The sequence below is a fragment of the Actinia tenebrosa genome, unplaced genomic scaffold, assembly GCF_029948245.1.
Source record: "Actinia tenebrosa isolate PJP-AT-01 unplaced genomic scaffold, QUT_ActTen_1.0 PGA_scaffold7__59_contigs__length_16204524, whole genome shotgun sequence".
Classification (NCBI taxonomy): Eukaryota; Metazoa; Cnidaria; class Anthozoa; order Actiniaria; family Actiniidae; genus Actinia; species Actinia tenebrosa.
Window position 1 is genome coordinate 10361800 of NW_028292584.1, and position 20281 is coordinate 10382080.

Consider the following 20281-nt stretch of genomic DNA (forward strand, 5'->3'; position numbering starts at 1 on the left):
AGAGTATGATAGGTCAGCGGTTTTCCATTCAAAAACAAAATGGCGTCCAAAGAATAAAGTCAAAACTTGTCAAAAAATCCTGTTGAATTTTTGGTCATTTATCGAAGAAATCCTGACTATTATCTAATATGCAAACTCAAGAAAAAACTGGAGACCAAATTGGGTAAGTTTTAAGGTAGTGTTTTGAGTTTTTATCATAGATTATTTTAGAAAGGAACTCTCTTTTTCCATGTTTCACTTGTCAAAATTGCTTTGTCTTTCGACAGTCCTCGTGAACGTGTGGTTCTCTTTACTCTATTGAAGTTCACACTTGGGATGGTTCTAGTTCCAATAAGTGGGTTTTTCTTCTCAAAGACACTTATATTTGAAGGTAAGCTATAAATTGATAAAAATATATCAACCTTACCTGTAAACTTGATTTTCTCTAGTAAAAATTCTTATTTTAAGCCGGTCTCCAGATAAGAGTTCATCGTTACTGTAATTATTATATTTTATCTGGGGACCTTAAAATAAGAACTAGTATCAAGAGAATCAAGTTTAAGGGTTAAAATGTAAGCTTAAAAGCTTGTAAGTAGTTATAACATTAATTATTAATATGTTTTATCCCTGGTTAGATGAATCAGCAATATTCTTTTCTCCTTGTTGCAACAGACTGTTTTCTCAAGGTTGCATGTGCATCCAACTTGACGGGCCACAAAACTGAAAAATGCAAATTCAGGAAAATTGAAAAGCCAGGATTATATTTAAAAGAAGAATAATTGATTTGATAAATTCTTATTGAAAAATCTAATAGAAATGTATGGTAATTCTCATTATGAAGCTCCTGTTCTGGTATCGTGGCCCATCAAGTTCCTTAAATTTGGATGCGCATGCAACCTTGAGAAAATGGTCTACAACAAGTCATAAGCTTATTGCCTGGCCTCGTGGTTGTTTATTGATGAAGAGATTTAAGGCTAAATTGCAAGAATACTTGCAGTGCAACTTTTCTCTTCATCTCTGCATAGCTGGCATGTACCCTAATTGCAGGGGTCTTTTTCAGTCCTGCAAACTTAATATTTTTAATTGATGGCCTTGAAATTTGCTGCAAGCCCGTGTAGCTTGTAGCAACTGAATTGGCACAGTACTTATTGAAAGTACTATGATGTAGTGTTTTGAACCAAGAGTCATAAACTTATTTCTGGATTCCCCTGAAACTCCTAAGATGCACATAATGTTTTAAATCATTTAAAATAAATGTTTGTTTTGCCCTTGTACATGTATAGGTCTACTAGGATATGATAATGGTGCAATAGGAGCAGCGGTCATAACGGTCATTATCATACATGCTATCATCTTCATGTACGTCAGAGTAGCTATCACTGAAGATCAGCCAGTCAAGAAGAAAGATTGAAATGCCATACACTTTTATATAAAAATGAAAATAACAATATTTAGCTGCAAGAAATATCATTACCCAACCTTCTCGCATGGGTGAATTGGAAATGCCAGTACGCTACACCTAACAGGGGTTTCATTGATGTTTTGAAATGATCAAAGGAGGTCATTAACTAACCTGAGAGTCTATGTAAAAATTTTATAACTTACTAAGCTATCAATGTAGTTTAAGTTGGAGAATTTTGCACATTTAATGAAGCATTCTCAGATCTCCAACCCTTAATTAAACCCCTGTTCTAAGGTGATGCATTCTAGAGTTTTGTTTACTTGGAACTTCTTAGGGGGTTGGTTTTAGTCCCCTTTTTGTGTGTGGGGGGGGGGGGGGGGGGAGGAGGGGGTAGATATTTTTTGGCACTGCATAGAAAACAAGGGAGCAGTAGTGAAACTAATAGACTCGTAAAACATTCATTTCTACAAAGATGGTTTCGACCCAATTTATCATTTTAATATAGAAATAATTTTGAAATGACAATTCTCAAATATTTAATCAAAATTGTAGGTTTTCACTTATCACATTATTACGAGGAATATACATACAACGTTAAATCTATGACAATTTAAACAAGTCCTAAATTTAGTTTAAAGTTTTGGATTATTAAAAATTCACAATAGGATGACAGACATGGTAATAATGATTCAAAGATATTTCTCAGTAGGCTTGAACTTGGCAATAGTTAACTAGTAGTCAAATACTAGTGAACATTTTGTTTTGGTTAGTTAACTTTACTATGTACGTAATACATGGTACTCAAATTTTTCATAAAAACTTTTTCTGGCCAAATATACATTTTTCTTTTTCTTAATATTTTAGTTCATTCCTTAAAAGCATATGGCTAGCAAAACCTATCCACTAAAATTGGGCTGTATTTCTGGAAGTCTTTTTACCATCTAGTAAATAGAGGACGTGTTGCATTCTGGCAGTGACTAACGTCACTTGAAAACTAAGCTCTGTTAAAAGCTTTTTTTAAACATAGATAAACTAGTATCAGGAGCCTGTATATTGTCTGAAGACAAATTAATAAGCGGCAGCAGGGCTTGGCTTTCTGTTGTTTTATTCAATAAGGAACTCTTCATCACTTTCTTCTGGCATAGCTGCCAAGTTGTAAAAGGGTCTCTGTTGATTTAAAAAAACTCTCATCAATAAACATGTAGTGTAAAATAAAAATTCTCAAATTCTAACCACAAGTTCGTCATCTTTGATCATTGTAAGAAGTCACTTGTACCCACCTGATCTTTCTTGTCTTCTCTTTTTAGTTGTTTGAAATAGGAATAAACACAGAGAATACAATATATCTAAAGAAAAAAAAAAACAGTTATCAATAAGCATGTTTGCATAGCTTTCTCACAGAGATTAAAGGGTATTCCTTCATTCATCTTGTAATCTTATATACACCTAACTTTTAAGTACTATATGACTCTTAAGTTTTGGTGTAATGTTTTCCCATTTCAGTATTCATATTTATGTGTCTTCCCATTTGCAACCATGAAACAAAGAAATGATATTCTAGGGTATGACACAAGGTCTAAAACAAGAAAGCTTACATAAAGACTATCATATAAAAGATGTTTCAATTAGATTAATTCTTAGTGTGAATTTGTCAGCCAAGGAGGCACTTACATTAAGCAGCAGAAATAGGCTGTCCCCAATGTAAACTGAAGCAGTCATCTGTCGACAATGGAACAGAAGGTATTTATTAGTGTCACTTCGTAATGATCAATTTACAGGCTTTAAAAAATTTACCTTGACTTTCTTGGCAATATAAAAGATAACAGTACCAATGTCAAGAAGTTCCTCAGTCCATATCCCGGCAATCCATGGAATTAAAAGCCCTTTTTTGTGCTGTTATGAAGGAAAAGTAAGTTGTGAATAAATTATCACAAGCAACCAATCATGAGTCCCTCAAACTAGCATGGACTACATTGGTGTACAGATAATAATCCTTCTAGGGGTGGTTGAGAGGTTTGTCCAAACCCCCAAAATAAGAAATATGAACTCCCTTTCTATACCATCTTGATTGAAGCCCCTAAAAGACAATAACAAACACCAGAGATAGGATTATGTAGACCTATGTAGCATGTGTAGGGAAGCCAAGGGTAGCAATTTGATTTCTGAAACTCCTTAATCAAAATCCTTGATTTGCCCCTGCTTGATAAAAATGATACATGATGAATTCTATATAGTGGAAAAGATACCTGATTTTACTGATGTTCTGGACCTTGAGTTGTTCATCAGAGTAAATGGTTATGATTTTATGGGAACATTTCTTACCTTCCATATTCCGATCAGAAGTAAAAGAGCAACAATAAGGGTGAAAACTGTTATTGATATTTGTACTTTATGGATGACCGAAAGAGCTGTAAGAAAGAAACCAAAGCTTCAATTCAATTACTTTTCAAAAGACATTTCCTTCCACTGTACCATGAATTTAACACTAAGACCATGAAAAGGATATGGAAGGTTTTAAGTTTGGTCCCAAAAGATTGCCTTTTACCTTACCCAAACAGAATCCTAGTCAGTAAACTTTATGGATGCCCACACAAATTAACTCCCCCCCCCCCTCCCCCTTTCCCATTCTGTCAAATTATTCCAATTTCATTTTGATTCCAAAATTTGTGTACGATTAAACAGAATGAAATAAAAGTAATAACATAGAAATAACAACTATAGCACTCATGGATTCTTTCACATCTTACTTTCTATAGGAAGAGGCAAGTCTTTGATCTGTGTCTTGGTCAGACGATGTAGATATGCTACGTTGAACCAAAGAAAGTACAACCTCAGCACTCCAATCACCTATACTCAAAAATTCTGTTCAGTAAAATTTAAAAAAATCCAGGATATTTGTGAGAAAGATTATTTTGGCTTACCATAGTTCCAATACCACACACAATACTTCCTTCTCTGACATTAAGACAGCAAAGGAATCGTTTGATTTCCATTCTTTGTCTACTCCCCTTTTGAACCAGATTTTTTATAAAATTTTTACAATATTTGGTGTCAAAAAATGATGAATTTTAACTAATTTTTTTCTTAAGGGATTCTCTTGCAACATTCACGAAGAAGATCGAAATTCGGATATTTGTCAACGTTTTACGTTTTAGTTTCGATACGTGTTTTTTTTATAGTCAAACTGATCATTTTCTTTTCGCTTCCGGTTCCGGTCGAAACATTCAACCGGAAGTATTAACGGAGGAATTCGTTACCAGTACTTTTTAAGAACTCACTTCCAGAATCAAAATGGCGGGGCTTTGCAAAGCTTTTCGCTCTTCAAAGCTTTGTTTCCAGACTCGAATCAATAGTTTGGTTAATCAGAAATATTGTAGTAATATCAAGACTCGTTTATTAAGGACAAGGTAGGTTTAAAACTTTGAAATATTTCAGCAAACAATATTTTTGATGTTATTTGTAGAAGTTGCTCAATGTACATGTGTGCGCACATGAGGCCCCTGCAAGCCTGGGTTAAGGGTTAAGGATAATGAATTATTATGACTTTTTAGATGGGATGCGGATCATTGGTGACTAAATTTAAAGATTATGGATTATTTATCATTATTATCGTTTATTTATGTAGGGGTATATTTGTTTACAAAATTGGGATTTTTTAATTCAGACCCCCCTACGGTGTATAATATAACAGGGCCTCATAGATGGTTCCCCTTGGGATTCATTAACTATGCATTAAAAAAATCTCAAAATGTTCCTACATTTTAATATGGCTGTAAACCCTTTGATATCCTCAATTATGTTGATCTTGGTCTACAACGGATCTATGGGCTTCCCCCTCATGGAGGAATTTTTCTAAGACACCCCCTTACCCCTGAGAAATTCCAATTTTCTTCCATACAAACTCTGTAATTTTTGTTTTTTCTCTGAGCCCCCCACTCTTCGGAAATTCCAAATCCCTCTGTGGGGTGGGTATGGATGATTTCTGGAACTACACATTCAAGCTCCTATTCTTCAGCTACCCATGTAAAAGCTGCAAGTGTTGCTAAATAGGGGTTGATCACTTAATGGAAGTATAAGTGAGTGTGACAACCCTAACTTTGTCAACTGACTGCTAAGTAGACACCTTGCATGTGACGTCAAAGCACCTCAATATGGAGGGCAAAACATGAGAATGTATGAAAGTTGATTTTGCCACAAAACAGTCACTTGATTTGGTCCTTGATTCACGTTTATTCTCTTACAAATTCACTTAAACTTCCTCTTACATAATCACATTCACTCGCTAAAACGACTCTCTCTAGCCCCTTGAACTCCCTGCCCCACACCCCCTATCACATTACACACGGAGTCACTTCCACTCAAAATAATTACAAAAATCGCTTCCGGTCAAGGATTCAATCTCATGAGAATATTGGAAACCTATTGGTACATGCTCCAAATTGAGCTCCATTTTGACTTGCTGCAAGGGGTCTATTAGGAGTTGACTCTTTGATAGATGGCTATCAAAGGAATTGAGTAGTGCACTTGCCTCACATCTCTGCCAGTCAGGGGTTTGATTACCAGACTTGGAATCACATCTGAATAGAGTTAATTTATAAATCTACCTTTATTCGAGGGTTTTTTCTGGTTTTCTTCATTGATGTGTGAGTTAGCCATGACTTTGATTAGCCCAGAGATTGTTTCAGGGTTTGATCTATGAGTTAGCTGTGCCCTGATTTTGATCAGCCCAGAGGCTGTTTTATGGTTTGATCTGTGAGTTAGCCATGCTCTGACTTTGATCAGCCCAGAGGTTGTTTTATGGTTTGATCTGTGAGTTAGCTGTGCCTTGACTTTAATCAGCCCAGAGGTTGTTTTATGGTTTGATCTGTGAGTTAGCCATGCCCTGACTTTGAACGGTCCAGGGGTTGATTCAGGCTAGGGTAAAGATAAAAATTTGAATTTGCAATTTGGCCACTTAATAGAGTGTCTATGGACAGTAATATTTTAGCTCTTAAAACATAATTGTTTGTATATTATTGTATGTTTTTAGTGCCATACTTAATGAGAAGTTAACCCAGAGTTATACTCATGGAATTACCAACAAACCACTGATAGGAGACACTATAGGCCAAAGGATTGACAAGGTAGCAGAAAAGTTCCCAGACCGAGAAGCTTATGTCTTTTGTGAGGATGGAGATAGAGCAACTTTTGCAGAATTCAAAGAAGAGGTAAATTTCGAAGGGGGGAGTGGACAAAAGCATATCATCAAGTCATTTGAGACACCTGGTAACTCCCCTAACCCCATCACCTCCTTAGGCGTGTGCAATCAACTCCAGTGAAAGCTAATAAGGCGAAGTTGTGCGTACCAAAGAAATAAATATTCTCAACTCATTCCCTAGCAGTGAAAACCAAGAAATAAAGAGAAGTGCATACCCCACTTACCAAGGCAAAGTCAGAGCTTAAAATAATGAAATAAATATCCTTAACTCATTCCCTAGCAGTGAAAACCAAGAAATAAAGAGAAGTGCATACCCCACTTACCAAGGCAAAGTCCAAGCTTAAAATAATGAAATAAATATCCTTAACTCATTCCCTAGCAGTGAAAACCAAGAAATAAAGAGAAGTGCATACCCCACTTACCAAGGCAAAGTCCAAGCTTAAAATAATGAAATAAATATCCTTAACTCATTCCCTAGCAGTGAAAACCAAGAAATAAAGAGAAGTGCATACCCCACTTACCAAGGCAAAGTCAGAGCTTAAAATAATGAAATAAATATCCTTAACTCATTCCCTAGCAGTGAAAACCAAGAAATAAAGAGAAGTGCATACCCCACTTACCAAGGCAAAGTCCAAGCTTAAAATAATGAAATAAATATCCTTAACTCATTCCCTAGCAGTGAAAACCAAGAAATAAAGAGAAGTGCATACCCCACTTACCAAGGCAAAGTCCAAGCTTAAAATAATGAAATAAATATCCTTAACTCATTCCCTAGCAGTGAAAACCAAGAAATAAAGAGAAGTGCATATCCCACTTACCAAGGCAAAGTCAGAGCTTAAAATAATGAAATAAATATCCTTAACTCATTCCCTAGCAGTGAAAACCAAGAAATAAAGAGAAGTGCATACCCCACTTACCAAGGCAAAGTCAGAGCTTAAAATAATGAAATAAATATCCTTAACTCATTCCCTAGCAGTGAAAACCAAGAAATAAAGAGAAGTGCATACCCCACTTACCAAGGCAAAGTCCAAGCTTAAAATAATGACTGATCTATCACCAGTCATGATCACAGGCCTAATTAGTCTTAGCTTAGTCCTACCTCATTCCTGGCTAAACGTTATTGGTCAAAACAAATATTTGACTGGACAAGTCCCAGTCACAGTTGGACATTGTCCGATGTCCAGCCTTTATTTTAAACCCTGAAAGTGTTTGATTTCCCCTGATATACCCCAGAGGGGTGGGAGGACCAGAGGTTTCAAATGAAGGATGGACAAGAAATAAGGTGTAATAATGTTTATATATTAATAAGTGTTTGACAATGTTATTTCCCAGGTTGATCAGTTGGCAGCAAGTTTCCTTGCAATGGGGCTACAGAAAGGGGATCGTGTTGGGATGTGGGGTCCCAATACAAGAGAATGGGTCTTAACACAGTTTGCTACTGGCAAAGCTGGACTTATAATGGTACGTTATTTTACACTAATTAAGATTGTGCTTTACAAATTTATTAATGTAGAGTATGAATAGACTTGAAAGCCATTTTATTGTCATTGCACAGGAGCCAATAGTGTTTATATTTTGTAAATTTTGAATGAATCGTGAGAACAATGGGTAGCCATTTCAGTGTTACTGTATTGCACAGGAGCTGCATACTCTGTACAACACTGTACATTTTGAATGAAACATGAGAACAATGGGAAGCCATTTCAGTGTTATGGCACAGCAGACCCATACTGTACATGTTTAATATATGTTGTACATTTTGAATGATACATAAGAACAATGGGAAGCCAATTCAGTGTTATGGCACGTACAGCAGACCTATACTATAGATGTTTAATATATGTTGTACATTTTGAATGAATCATGAGAACAATAGGAAGCCATTTCAGTGTTATGGCACAGGAACCCCATACTCTTTACAATACTGTACATTTTGAATGAATCGTGAGGACAATATGAAGCCATTTCAGTGTTATGGTACAGCAGACCCATATTATGTTTGTGTTGTACATTTTGAATGAATCATGAGAGCTACATAATCAATGCATTAGTAATCAGCAAGTTACTCTATTGCTCTACCGTCTACATTTTGAATGAATCTTGAGAACAATAGGAAACCATTTCAGTGTTATAGTACAGCAGACCCATACTATGTTTGTGTTGTACATTTTGAATGAATCATGAGAGCTACATCATCAATGCATTAGTAATCAGCAAGTTACTCTATTGCTCTACCGTCTACATTTTGAATGAATCTTGAGAACAATAGGAAACCATTTCAGTGTTATAGTACAGCAGACCCATACTATGTTTGTGTTGTACATTTTGAATGAATCATGAGAGCTACATCATCAATACATTAGTAATCTATTGCTCTACCGTCTACATTTTGAATGAATCTTGAGAACAATAGGAAACCATTTCAGTGTTATAGTACGGCAGACCCATACTATGTTTGTGTTGTACATTTTGAATGAATCATGAGAGCTACATCATCAATGCATTAGTAATCAGCAAGTTACTCTATTGCTCTACTGTCTGGTATAACACTTCTATGACTTAAATTAAAGAACTGCAACTTACAAGTACAGAACTTTGCTGCAAGAGTAAACACTGGTAATAATGAATTAAATCACATAACACTTATCCTGCTGCAACTAAAATGGTTACCCATGAAAGATCTTCTCAAATGTCAACTTTTTTTGAAATAGCTTTATAATGTATATATTTGATTTTTTCCACATTTCAGGTAAACATGAACCCAGCATATCAAGTATCGGAGATTGAATATGCTTTGAAAAAGGTAATATTATGTGTTACTGGGCTAGTTGATAGAAGATTTATATAGAGTGCATACCATACCCAGTGAAAAACTTTATAAGAAATTGCACAAAGTGGTAAGTTCAGTAGAACTCAGTAGAATGTAGACCTACATGACTTTGCACTATTTCATACAATTTTATTAGTTAACTTTTTCATGAATATATGATATGCACTCTAGACTGTAAACCTACAGAACTATGCACTATTTTGAACAATTTTGTTAGTTAAGGTTTTCACAGAAATATGGTATGGACTTCATTGTTGTATTTCCATCTTGTATGCATGTTTTTCAGGTTGGCTGTAAAGCACTAGTGATGTCAGATGTGCATAAGTCCCAAGATTACTATCATATGATGAAACAGATCGCTCATGAGTTGCCAAGTGCTTCTCCTGGAGAACTGTACAGTGCAAGGTAACTGCTTAGGTTGCATATTGCCTGACCTGCAGTGTGCCATGTGCGTTGTAAGATTGAGTGTGCATATTTGTACTAACTATTTACAGAGCTGAATAAAAGTTAAGTTTATAAAAAATAACAGCAATTCAATGGATAATATCCAGCCAAAAAAATTGAAAATAGATCTTAATTCACTTGGATGACCATGAAACAATGGTTTGAAGTCGAGACTGATTTTGATTCTTTTATTTATCAAGTTCAACCTTGACTTGAAACCATTGTTTAGTGATCAGTCAAGCGAATTTGGGAAAGTTCTATTGTCCAGCAAAATGCCTCTGAGCCCAGTCCTCTTAGGCCAGTCACATCAGGGCTTAAGATGACGGCAGATCAGTTGCTGGTCATGCTCACAGGCCATGTTAGTTTTAGCTTAGTCATACCTCATTTCTGGCTAAATGGTACTGGTCAAAATGACCAGCAAGACAAAGATTTGACCTTACAAGTTCCAGTTCTGGCCAGATATTGACCGATGTCCAGCAGTTATTTTAAGCCCTGCACATTGACTGTTCACATGATGACCAGTCTGTTGTGGTTGGTCATTATCTGGCCATTGAATAGTCATTACTTTTAGTCCTAATGAACAGAAAGAAGATCTACTCAGCTTGCTAAGGCACTTTTATTCAAATGCTAGAAACTCTTAGTAGATCACACATCAAAAATCAATGATTGTTTTCTTACTAGGCTTCCAGACTTGAAAACTGTCATCATTGCTTCCAAAAACAATGAACACTTTAGGTAAGACAAAATACAAACTTTTTATTTTTTACACTCCAAGTTGTGGCATGGATGCACTGCTGTGTAAAACCCTGAGATCACTTCAGTTTTGTTCTCTACTGAACTCCATGTGTGTTAAGTTTCTTTTATTCACTCTCTATCCAGTGCAGGCCCGTTGCTAGCACCTTGAAAGAGGAGGTTGGTTTTTCTACCAATCTTAGTTATGTCATTTCTTGAAAAACTTAAATAGCGCTAAACATTATTTCATACTTCTACAAAGAGGGGGGGGGGGCTGTTTGTTTGAACCATCGAACCACCCCTAGCAATGGGCCTGTAGTGCAATCCAGTGGAATCCAGAGCCACTCTATGGAATCTGCTGATAATTCCCATTTAAATTCCCATTTCATTTATCTTGCCAAGAGGAGTTTTCTCCATTTGCTCTGGTTTTCCTCCCATCAGCTCCAGAAAAGTGGGAGCTGTTGACTAGTATATTCATGACACAGTGCCTTTCTTTCAGTGGGGCTTTACGATTTAAGGATCTTGAGGCATTAGGCAGTGCGCCAGACAGGCAACAGCTTAAAGATATTCAAGATGAACTTGACTGTGATGACCCTATTAATATACAATTCACATCTGTAAGTACATAACCTGTTTGTATCATTTCAGTACATTACTGTGGTTCAGCATTGGCTTCCATGTGTGTTTAGTTAGTGTGCAAAAGATGTTTAAGGGCCGTGGACCACCCCTTTAAATTGGGGGGGGGGCCTAAGATTGGAAAATATAACAGACTAGTTTGGGAAAAAGTGGGGAGGTTAGATTTGAAAATAAAAGTGACTGGTATGGGTAAAGGGAAAAAATGGGAGCTAGAGGCCCCCCCTCCCCCCAGCTCCATGGTCCCTTTATAATTAATAATATTAATATCTCTGTCTTTGCTTCAGGGCACCACAGGGTTCCCAAAAGGAGCCACACTTACACATCATGGGATCGTTAACAATGCAGTATGTGTATCTAATGTCCTGAATTATGATGTAAGTATTGCTGATCCATAATGGCCCTTAATCAAGGGTGTAACACTTGCTTCTGTTTACAGCAATTTCAGTATGTATTTTGCATGAAAATATAAGATTATGATTTTCTTCATTTCTTGGTGTGACAGGAATATGCCAGGGTTTGCATCCCAGTTCCTCTTTACCATTGTTTTGGCATGGTTCTTGGCAGGTATAGTACTTGCTGTATGTATGTTGTTTGTTGTATATACGTGTATGCAGGTATGTTACTTGGTGTATGTTGTTTGTTGTGTATGTATGCAGGTATGTTATTTCTTCGTTATTGCTGCTAATGTATTTATTCTTTCGTTTATTTTTTATACATCCATCCATCCTTCCATTCACCCACTCACCCATCCTTCCATTCACCCACCCACCCATCCATCCATCTGTCCATCCATCCATCCATCCATCCACCCACCCACCCACCCACCCATACATCCACCCACCCACCGATCCATCCATCCATCCATCTCTTTCTCTCTTCCATTTCACTAGTTTATTTGTATTCAATGTACTTCTAGTATGTCAATCATCACACATGGCACAACAGCAGTTTATCCATCACGTGCATTTGATGCAGGAGCAGTTCTCAATGCTGTACAGCAAGAAAAGTAAGTCTTTTATCTCTGTGTACTGTATAGCAGCTACCAGAGGCACCTTTACATGCTTTTTTGAGCTGCACCAATGCTGTACTTACCCAACAGTCGTGATAAGTGATAAACTCAATTTTAAAAAAGTTTACTTAATAGTAGCCTCTGCCTAGAAAGACTCACCCGTCGACACACAAACCACTCCCTGTATCGCATTATAGCATTAATTTATTCAATTGTCTTCCATATTTATTTCTCTGTAGATGTACATCCCTATATGGCACACCAACTATGTTCATTGATGTACTCAATCATCCTAACTTTGCATCTTTTGATGTTTCAAGTTTGAACACAGGTAGGTTAGGCCAAAAATGCGCTTTTAGTTTTAAGAAAATGAATCTAGTTGAGTTCTTTTTTCAATTTTTCTGTGCAAAAATTACATTTTTTGTGTTGATAATTTGAAAACCTGCACATCTGAATTGCCCTCATTTGATGGAGTTTGTGCTTTCTTTATGACAAGGAATCATGGCTGGCTCGACTTGTCCTATAGAAGTGATGAAAAGAATTATTGATGTGCTCCATATGCCAGAAGTAACAGTAAGTATGTTAAAGTAGAATTTCTAGGAGTTGAGAACATTACAAACTAAGGCACTATTTATCAATGAGTCTTTGAGCCCGAATGGGCTATTGACTTGTAGGCCATGAGGACGAGAGGACTAATTGTTTGAGTCAAATCCAACTAGTTGGTCAAATATATAGATGCAAAGAATTAAAGTTTTGAACTAAAGTTAAATTTTTGTTTTTCTATGCTTGTAGGATATAACTTATAGCCTAGTAGTAGCTCATCCAATAAGAATGCAGCATTGAAGATAGGCTGCTAGTTGGATTTGACTAATGCATATTATTCATAGCTATTGCATAACATTTCCTGCTGTTATTTGTCATTTAGATTTGCTATGGCCTTACAGAAACAAGTCCAGTGACCACTCAGTCAATGCGTGATGATCCTGTAGAGTTGCGAGTTTCTACAGTTGGACGAGTACATGCAAACACAGAGGTAACACCCAAGGGCCAACTCTGATTATATTTGCAGACCATTGGCAGTTGCTTAGCATTGGCTCGGTCAGAGAAATAAGCACTGTTTCTGCAGATAATCTCACTCTTTTGTTAATGGACTGGACTACTCTGACGATAAGGCCGCCATTTTGTATCAAGATGCATTATGAGGCGTCCAGGGGGCTAATAAAACTTTGTTACAGTAATGACATCAATTGATATTAACAGCTCACCACAAGATAAAATAACAAAAGATGAATTAAGACGGCACATCGATCACCTTTACCCATAAAAGAAAGACAAACACACGAAACTCTATATATTTGCCGTCATCTTCGTTTTGTTTTGCCTCCTTGCAAGATGGCCGCCGTATCATCGAAGTAGTCCATTGTCTGTTTCCATAGTAAAGGTGCAACTATTATTTTTCTTCACAGGCCAAAATTATCGATAGCACCCATGGGCGAGTTGTTCCTATTGGTGAACCAGGCGAAATTTGCTTCCGTGGTTATGCAGTGATGATGGGATATTGGGAAGATGAAGAGAAAACTAATGCGGCTATTGATGCTAATGGATGGTTCCATTCTGGGTAAAGTCTTTGTAGCTACTTTATTCAGAAAAAAAAGCATTGGTCATTGATTAGCGTGCTTCCATCGAGTTTCGGGTGCACGCGGTAGGCTGCTAAGCACGAAGGAAGCGTAAGAGTGCGACTTTAGCTTCTTGAGTGCTTAAGCAACCGACTAAGTGCACCCAAAACTCGATGGAAGCACGATAATCAATGACCAATGCTTTCATAACATACAAAATCTTTTTTTGTTAATCAAAAAATTTTTTTTTAAATCAAAAATTCTTTGGATGTACCCTCGTGCGCGCTAAATAACCAATCAGAGTGAGCGTTATATCGTGTCTATGTTATATAATTCCTTATGAGTGGTAAACTAAGACCTGTAGTTTTTAAATAGCCTTGTGATTAGTTAGAACGGAAGGATAGAGACCTAGAGCACTGGCTTCACCTGTCATATCCAATTTTCTCAGAATTGCGCAGAATCGAGATTGATGATTATATATAGGTGGACGTAGTGTTTATAAATATTGCCACTGTGATGTTAAAGTGCCAACCATTTTAACAATAGGTTTTTTCACTTTGCTTTATTGGACTGTCCGATAGATTTCTGGTTTATAATTAAAACAACAATCGACCCAACCAAAACACGTCATCGTTCGTCCACCTATTGCTGATAAAGTAAAAGCGATCTTTTAAAACTATTTTGTGTTTTGTATGTTATTCTAGCGATTTGGCAACGATGGATGAAAATGGATATATTAAAATTATAGGTAGAATTAAGGTAAGAATTCCAATCGTTGAACTTCTCCTTCAAGTAACTCCTGCTCGACCACACCCAATGGAGAGGGAATAGTCCAGTTTCGAGTTCCAAATTACCGCTGTGTTTCTTGATTACAGACTCATTTACTCAGGCTTAGCCTCGAATCAGTGTCTAATTACTCGCAAATACCAACGGTAAAGTAAAGAATGCACAACTTCAACAATACGAACACTTTGAAACTTGACGGACCTTGACTGGAACACGTGAATATTCTTCACAAAATCGAGGCTAAGCCTGAGTAAATGAGTCTGTAATCAAGAAACTCAGCGGTAATTTGGAACTCGAAAAGACTACTGTTTTTAATCCATCAGTTCTCAAGGTTTTCAAAGTACTTGACCTTCAACGCACTGAAATTTACAGCATTCTTTAGCCTTGGCGGATGAAGAAAGTTGTATAAACTTCTTAACCTTGGGCATAATGTTTTCCCATTTCAGACCAAGTGTCATTCCCTTGAGTATCATTTCTTTGTTTAACGGTTGTGCACGAGAAGACACATGAATATAGATATAGCTGAAACAAAGAATCTTATTCTCGAGAGAATGACACGTGGTCTGAAATTGGTAAACATTACACCCAAGGTGAAGAGGGACATAAATATCATAAGGGTGTTATTCTGTTACAGGATGTGATCATTCGAGGTGGTGAAAACATTTACCCTACAGAAATAGAACAGTTCCTGTACAAACACCCAAAGATACAAGATGTACAAGTAAGTATTAAACTAATGCCAAGAAAGACTTGTGCGCCCGTATTTGGCGCTAACAGGCCACGTTCGATATCTTAAAATTCAAACTTGATTGCGAGGCTTTAGTCGTATGGTACTTCATGTATTATACAAACACGTGGATCACCAAATACTTTTATTGGAAGGAATAAAATAATCTACCATATACGACGTTCCTACCGTTCGGAATAATAACATTTTGCAGAAATGCTAGTCAATTCACTACTCAAGAATGTTATGATCCAACCTACTGATCCTTTTGAGGTTTAATGCGATTTTGAGACATTTGATTTCGGAGAGCCTCGGTATCGTGCTAGAATTTTAATATCTCGAACGTGGTGTATTTACAACAAGACACGCAGCATGTCGCTGTATAAGTTATTCCAGTTTTAATTCTAAAGTTCAGTAGCGACAAGAAAATCTATTGATTATGTCCTGGTGAAAAAAGGACTTAACATCACCCCGGTTTTCTAAGCAATATAGTCCATACAAGAACTCGATATTCGGTGGCTATCGTCTTGAAGAGCCACTTGAACTCTAGCTAAATGGAAGTGCTTCTAAATATTACCGAGAGCGAGAAAAACAAACAGACTTTTAATGGGGACTTCAAAAGAGATGTATCACTAAAACAGGGCGTTTTTAATTAAGACTTCTATTCATTTTAATCAAGATTTTATGGCTCCATTGCACTTTGGTAAGCAAAATAAAACTACACGAGGCACCCTTTTCGGGGTGTTTTGAATAAACGTCATCTCTGATTGATTACTTGAAACATTTAATAAAGTGGCTAGAGTGCAGACGGATCATTAACGAGACCAGACGATGACTAATATGAGAATATCTATAAGGGGATGAATATAAGAAAACAGGAAACGAAACGGTAACGCCTTTTTAAAAAATAGTTACAAGCTACACCAAGAATAACATAGATGAGAATATAGCTCAGCTGGTAGAGCATCGGTAGTACAATTCCGAAGGTCGTGGGTTCGATTCCCAGCGAGGTCGGAAATTAATTTTTCCGAATTTAATTCCAAGGGCTTTCGCCCAGAATAACCTCGTTCGCAAGCACTATAACTTATCTATATTTCTATATCTTCAAGAATAACATATAAATGTGCTAATATCAAATGATCAAATTGTGTATTCGTATCGTGAAGGAAAAAATAGTAATAATAAAGAGCGGAAGTCGTATTAGTATTCATGCATTCAAGCTAACAAAAAAAAAAAAAATTTAGGAAAGATTCTTATTTACACACTTTTATCATTATCGGTATCTTTGAACTTGAAATTCGCAGACAGCGCGTCTTATGAGTCATAAAAACTGAACAGGTTACACTGTAATAAAAAAACAGCGCGGGTCGTTAGAGGATTCTGCCGGCGCTTCTTTTTGAGCTTTTTGCCGCTCCGTTATGACTGGAAATCAAAATGTAAGCCCGCCGCTTGATGGTATAATTATTCGGTAATACCTAATGATGGGCTAAAGAGGGATACATATATCAACTAATTGACGGGCCCCCGCACCAGCAAAGTATTTCAAGAAGGTCGATGTGATTGGATGACTTACTGTACTGAAAGAAAATGGGAAGCCATTTCAGTGTTACGGCATGTGTACCGTGTGCGTGCATGAAGACCGGTACCGTACGTTTCCCACTCATACGATAACCATTCTTGTGGAAGCCATTTCAATCTTACGGCATGTCGTACCGTGTATGTGCAGGAAGACCGTACCGTACGTTTCCCACTCGCACGTTAACCATTTTTATGGGAAGCAGTTTCAATATATTATTGCATGTCGTACCGTTTACGTGTAGGAAGACCGTACCAGCGTACAACTTTTCCCACTCATACAAAATCAACTCTATACAAAGCAATGTTCTTTACTTGATTCAACGAAAATTTCATTCGTCCGTCGTTTTATTTTCAGATTATTGGTGTTCCAGATCAGCGGTTAGGTGAAGAAGTCTGTGCATGGATAAAGTAAGACTTGACTATTTTGATAAGTCAATGCTGCAGGTGTACTATAAGCTCACTAGAACCTGCGTTTTGATTGGCTCATCTGTCGTATTTGTTCCATTTTTTTTTCGTAGCTTATATCCACAAATTAACCATTAAAATGGTGAGCGATGCAAAAAGATAAAGTCTTTTTCAAATTCCACAGAAGAAAAACACTGATAATACGAACAATCTAGTAAACTATTGACAATAATTGAAGACTACTTTTAGTACTGATTTGTTATCTTGGTTCTTAATTTCCCAACATTTTTTTTCTTGTCAAGATTACATGCGGGAGAGACGGCAACAGCAGATGAGATCAAGAATTTCTGTAAAGGACAGGTTGGTGTTCTTAAATATTTTATCACGGTTAAAGTAAAATAACTACTAGCCTTGCTAACAGCAGCCCTCAAGTCTGGCATACATACGGCCATGTCTATCCTGCTATCTCTTGTTCAAGTGTCTTGCCCACTAGTGACTTAATGTGGTTTGCCATGCGCTATTAAAAAATTTTCCTTATGATGGGAAAATTTTTATAAAATTATCTTGTATATTTTATAGATGGTTTATAAAGTTTTAAAATTGGAGTAGCCTTTTCATAATAATGGACGTAGCCAATCAGTGAACGTGTTCTATTTCAGTATATAGACCATCCTGTGGTCTTAGCCTATCACAGCCCGTCACACAATTACTATGAAATGCGACTTTTTTCGGTATTTTACTGAGATTCTAACTATGGCCCGCTTTATTTTAGCAACAAGTTGTAAAAGTCCAGTCTGGAATAATTTGTTTCTGTATGTTTTTAGATTGCGCACTTTAAAATTCCCAAGTTTATAAAATTCGTAGATGACTTTCCCATGACAGTAACTGGAAAGGTAAGAGAATCGTTCTTGCTCTTTGGATGCTTGTCTTCTCTGGGATCAGGCCTTCTGATAGACACTGCTAGTTGCTAGAAATTTATGGAGAGTACTCCGGTTATCCCACGGTTTTCCTCTTACCTTGGGTTTAAAGCTTTTCCATTTCATTCCACGTGTCATTTTCTAGAGTATCATTTTCCTAATTATAGCATCAAAACCTATGATAAAGATCGCACTTAATTTTTTCCTTAATAGTATCGCATTTTTACCATTAGTAAAAGAGAAAATTCAATAATTGAACTTTATTATGGTGCCTTACCGGCTATCGGTGATGTAAGTATTGATATCTCATCTATATAAGGCACCAGAAGCCACTACACCTTGGCGAAGTACTAGATGGGAATTGGGAAAAGATGGTAATCTGGGAGATCTAATAAATATTAAGTTACATGACAGTAATGGGAAGCTATTTTTAGTGCTAATATTTAGTGCCATCTGTAGCACTGCATTATTGGATTGTTTCAGTACAATCTATTTTCTCATTTGATATTCCAATATCTTACAGGTTAGAAAGTTTGAGATGAGAGAAGAAATGGTTCGTGAACTTGGATTATGATCTGCGGCTAAAGTAAATTAAACTTTTTTAAGGTCGTCTTTGAAGACTCTCAGAATGACAGTAATGGCGGACCATCGTCTCGTACAGGTGGTTTCTGATAGATGAAAAGGGATCTTAGCTGCAGCCAGAATTATCCAACCAAGGAAACAGATACTAGGCTTTTCAAGGAAAGATTGATTCTCTTTTTATTTTTGTAATTCATACTGCAACGGAAAGTCTTATCTTTTTTAATGTACATGAAATCTCATAATGAATCAATTTGTACATATCAATTCAATACTCAGATATTAATAATAATAATAATAATATTCAATCAATAAAACCGTAATTTTAATTTTGGTATCCGGCATACGTAGGTCTTGGGTTTGATTTCTGTCAGGGACTCTGATTGTTCTGAGTTTCTTTCAGCTAGAGACAAATAATCAATTTCTATACTACTTTCTAAGCTCATGAATAAATTCATCATATAATTTTGAGATTGATCGACATTCTTGCATGGATGTACTAGTCATATGTATGTCGGGCCCCTACCCTCGCTTTATAACAGCACGAAGTAATGTGTGTCTGACTGTTGTAACCGGATCGACTACACAAGTGTGGTGCACCGCACCCCCTCCTCCCAACTCTTATCCCACCCCCCCACCCCCCAAACAAAGTCCTCGATCCGCCCCTACCTTGCATCACTGCATCACTGCAATCTGTAAAAAAGAAAGTATGAAACAAGATGCTAATCAATAGCAAAGCCATGCACAAATGGCGCCGAAGATTATGCGATACCTAGAGTCCTAAAAAGATCGTAACAAATTTCCCCCTCCGAATAAAAAAAAACAACTGTACCGACTGATCTCTCGCGTTGCTGTGTGATACGTTTTCGGTATGGCGGTTTCTACGCCCCCTGGCTAATCGATTATTAATTCATAACAAATTCCCTGGTTATTAACAAAATCCCAGATCACACATGCAGATTATTTAGGTTGTTGGAAATATTAAAGGAGATTATGATTAGGTCTGTCTAACAATTATTCAATAATAACCGAAACGAAGTTATTCCCGATATTCACCGAGCCTGAGGTGAATAATTGTTTTAGCATAAATACACAGGTGAGGTGATTCTTTCAAAAAAAAAGAGGAAAAATAGAAGATAAAAGACACATTTAAATTAGGACAGCACTGAACAAGGCGGCTGGCCGCCATCTTGGATTATCGTATGATAATCTGAGCTTCTCGACCAATCAGCGCACGAGATTTTCAATAATCACCTGTGGTATTTATACTAAATTAAGTAATTAATCAACCTGCATAATTAAATCTTTTTACTTGATCCGATTAAGTGACAAAACAGACGCCATAAAAGAGGGGGAATTCCCCATATTGTTGTGACATTTAAATGGCTTCCTCTTGGCACCTGTTACACGGCCCTGTAATTACCCCGGTTTTAGAATCTCTGAT

The 20281-nt window shown here is 36.8% G+C and overlaps 3 protein-coding genes across 4 annotated transcripts; 2 read left to right on the top strand and 1 right to left on the bottom strand.

Annotated features, from left to right (window-relative positions):
* Nucleotides 1-34: 34 nt before the first annotated feature.
* Nucleotides 35-1679, top strand: LOC116301255 (vacuolar ATPase assembly integral membrane protein vma21). The gene is made up of 3 exons (XM_031710291.2): nt 35-163; nt 267-370; nt 1263-1679. The coding sequence occupies exons 1-3, from the start codon at nt 129-131 to the stop codon at nt 1388-1390; spliced, it is 267 nt and encodes an 88-aa protein (XP_031566151.2). The 5' UTR covers nt 35-128; the 3' UTR covers nt 1391-1679.
* A 163-nt stretch (nt 1680-1842) lies between these two features.
* Nucleotides 1843-4538, bottom strand: LOC116301253 (uncharacterized). Its single transcript, XM_031710289.2, has 7 exons — nt 4303-4538; nt 4129-4228; nt 3704-3789; nt 3176-3274; nt 3053-3100; nt 2662-2727; nt 1843-2548 (listed from the first exon to the last, which is right to left on the bottom strand). Exons 1-7 carry the CDS (start codon nt 4372-4374, stop codon nt 2486-2488), a joined length of 534 nt encoding a protein of 177 aa, XP_031566149.1. The 5' UTR covers nt 4375-4538; the 3' UTR covers nt 1843-2485.
* Nucleotides 4539-4667: 129 nt separating this feature from the next.
* LOC116301250 (medium-chain acyl-CoA ligase ACSF2, mitochondrial) lies at nt 4668-19308 on the top strand. Of its 2 annotated transcripts, none has more exons than XM_031710285.2 (20): nt 4668-4788; nt 6411-6588; nt 7911-8039; nt 9328-9381; nt 9695-9813; nt 10534-10587; nt 11084-11201; nt 11505-11594; nt 11723-11784; nt 12137-12226; nt 12469-12560; nt 12726-12802; nt 13155-13262; nt 13696-13847; nt 14550-14604; nt 15266-15352; nt 17292-17344; nt 17644-17701; nt 18166-18234; nt 18782-19308. In XM_031710285.2, the coding sequence occupies exons 1-20, from the start codon at nt 4673-4675 to the stop codon at nt 18830-18832; spliced, it is 1812 nt and encodes a 603-aa protein (XP_031566145.2). In that variant the 5' UTR covers nt 4668-4672; the 3' UTR covers nt 18833-19308. The 2 variants fall into 2 exon arrangements, with proteins under 2 accessions (XP_031566145.2, XP_031566146.2); XM_031710286.2 differs by lacking the exon at nt 4668-4788 and adding an exon at nt 6760-7598 and having other exon boundaries at nt 6494-6588.
* Nucleotides 19309-20281: the final 973 nt, after the last annotated feature.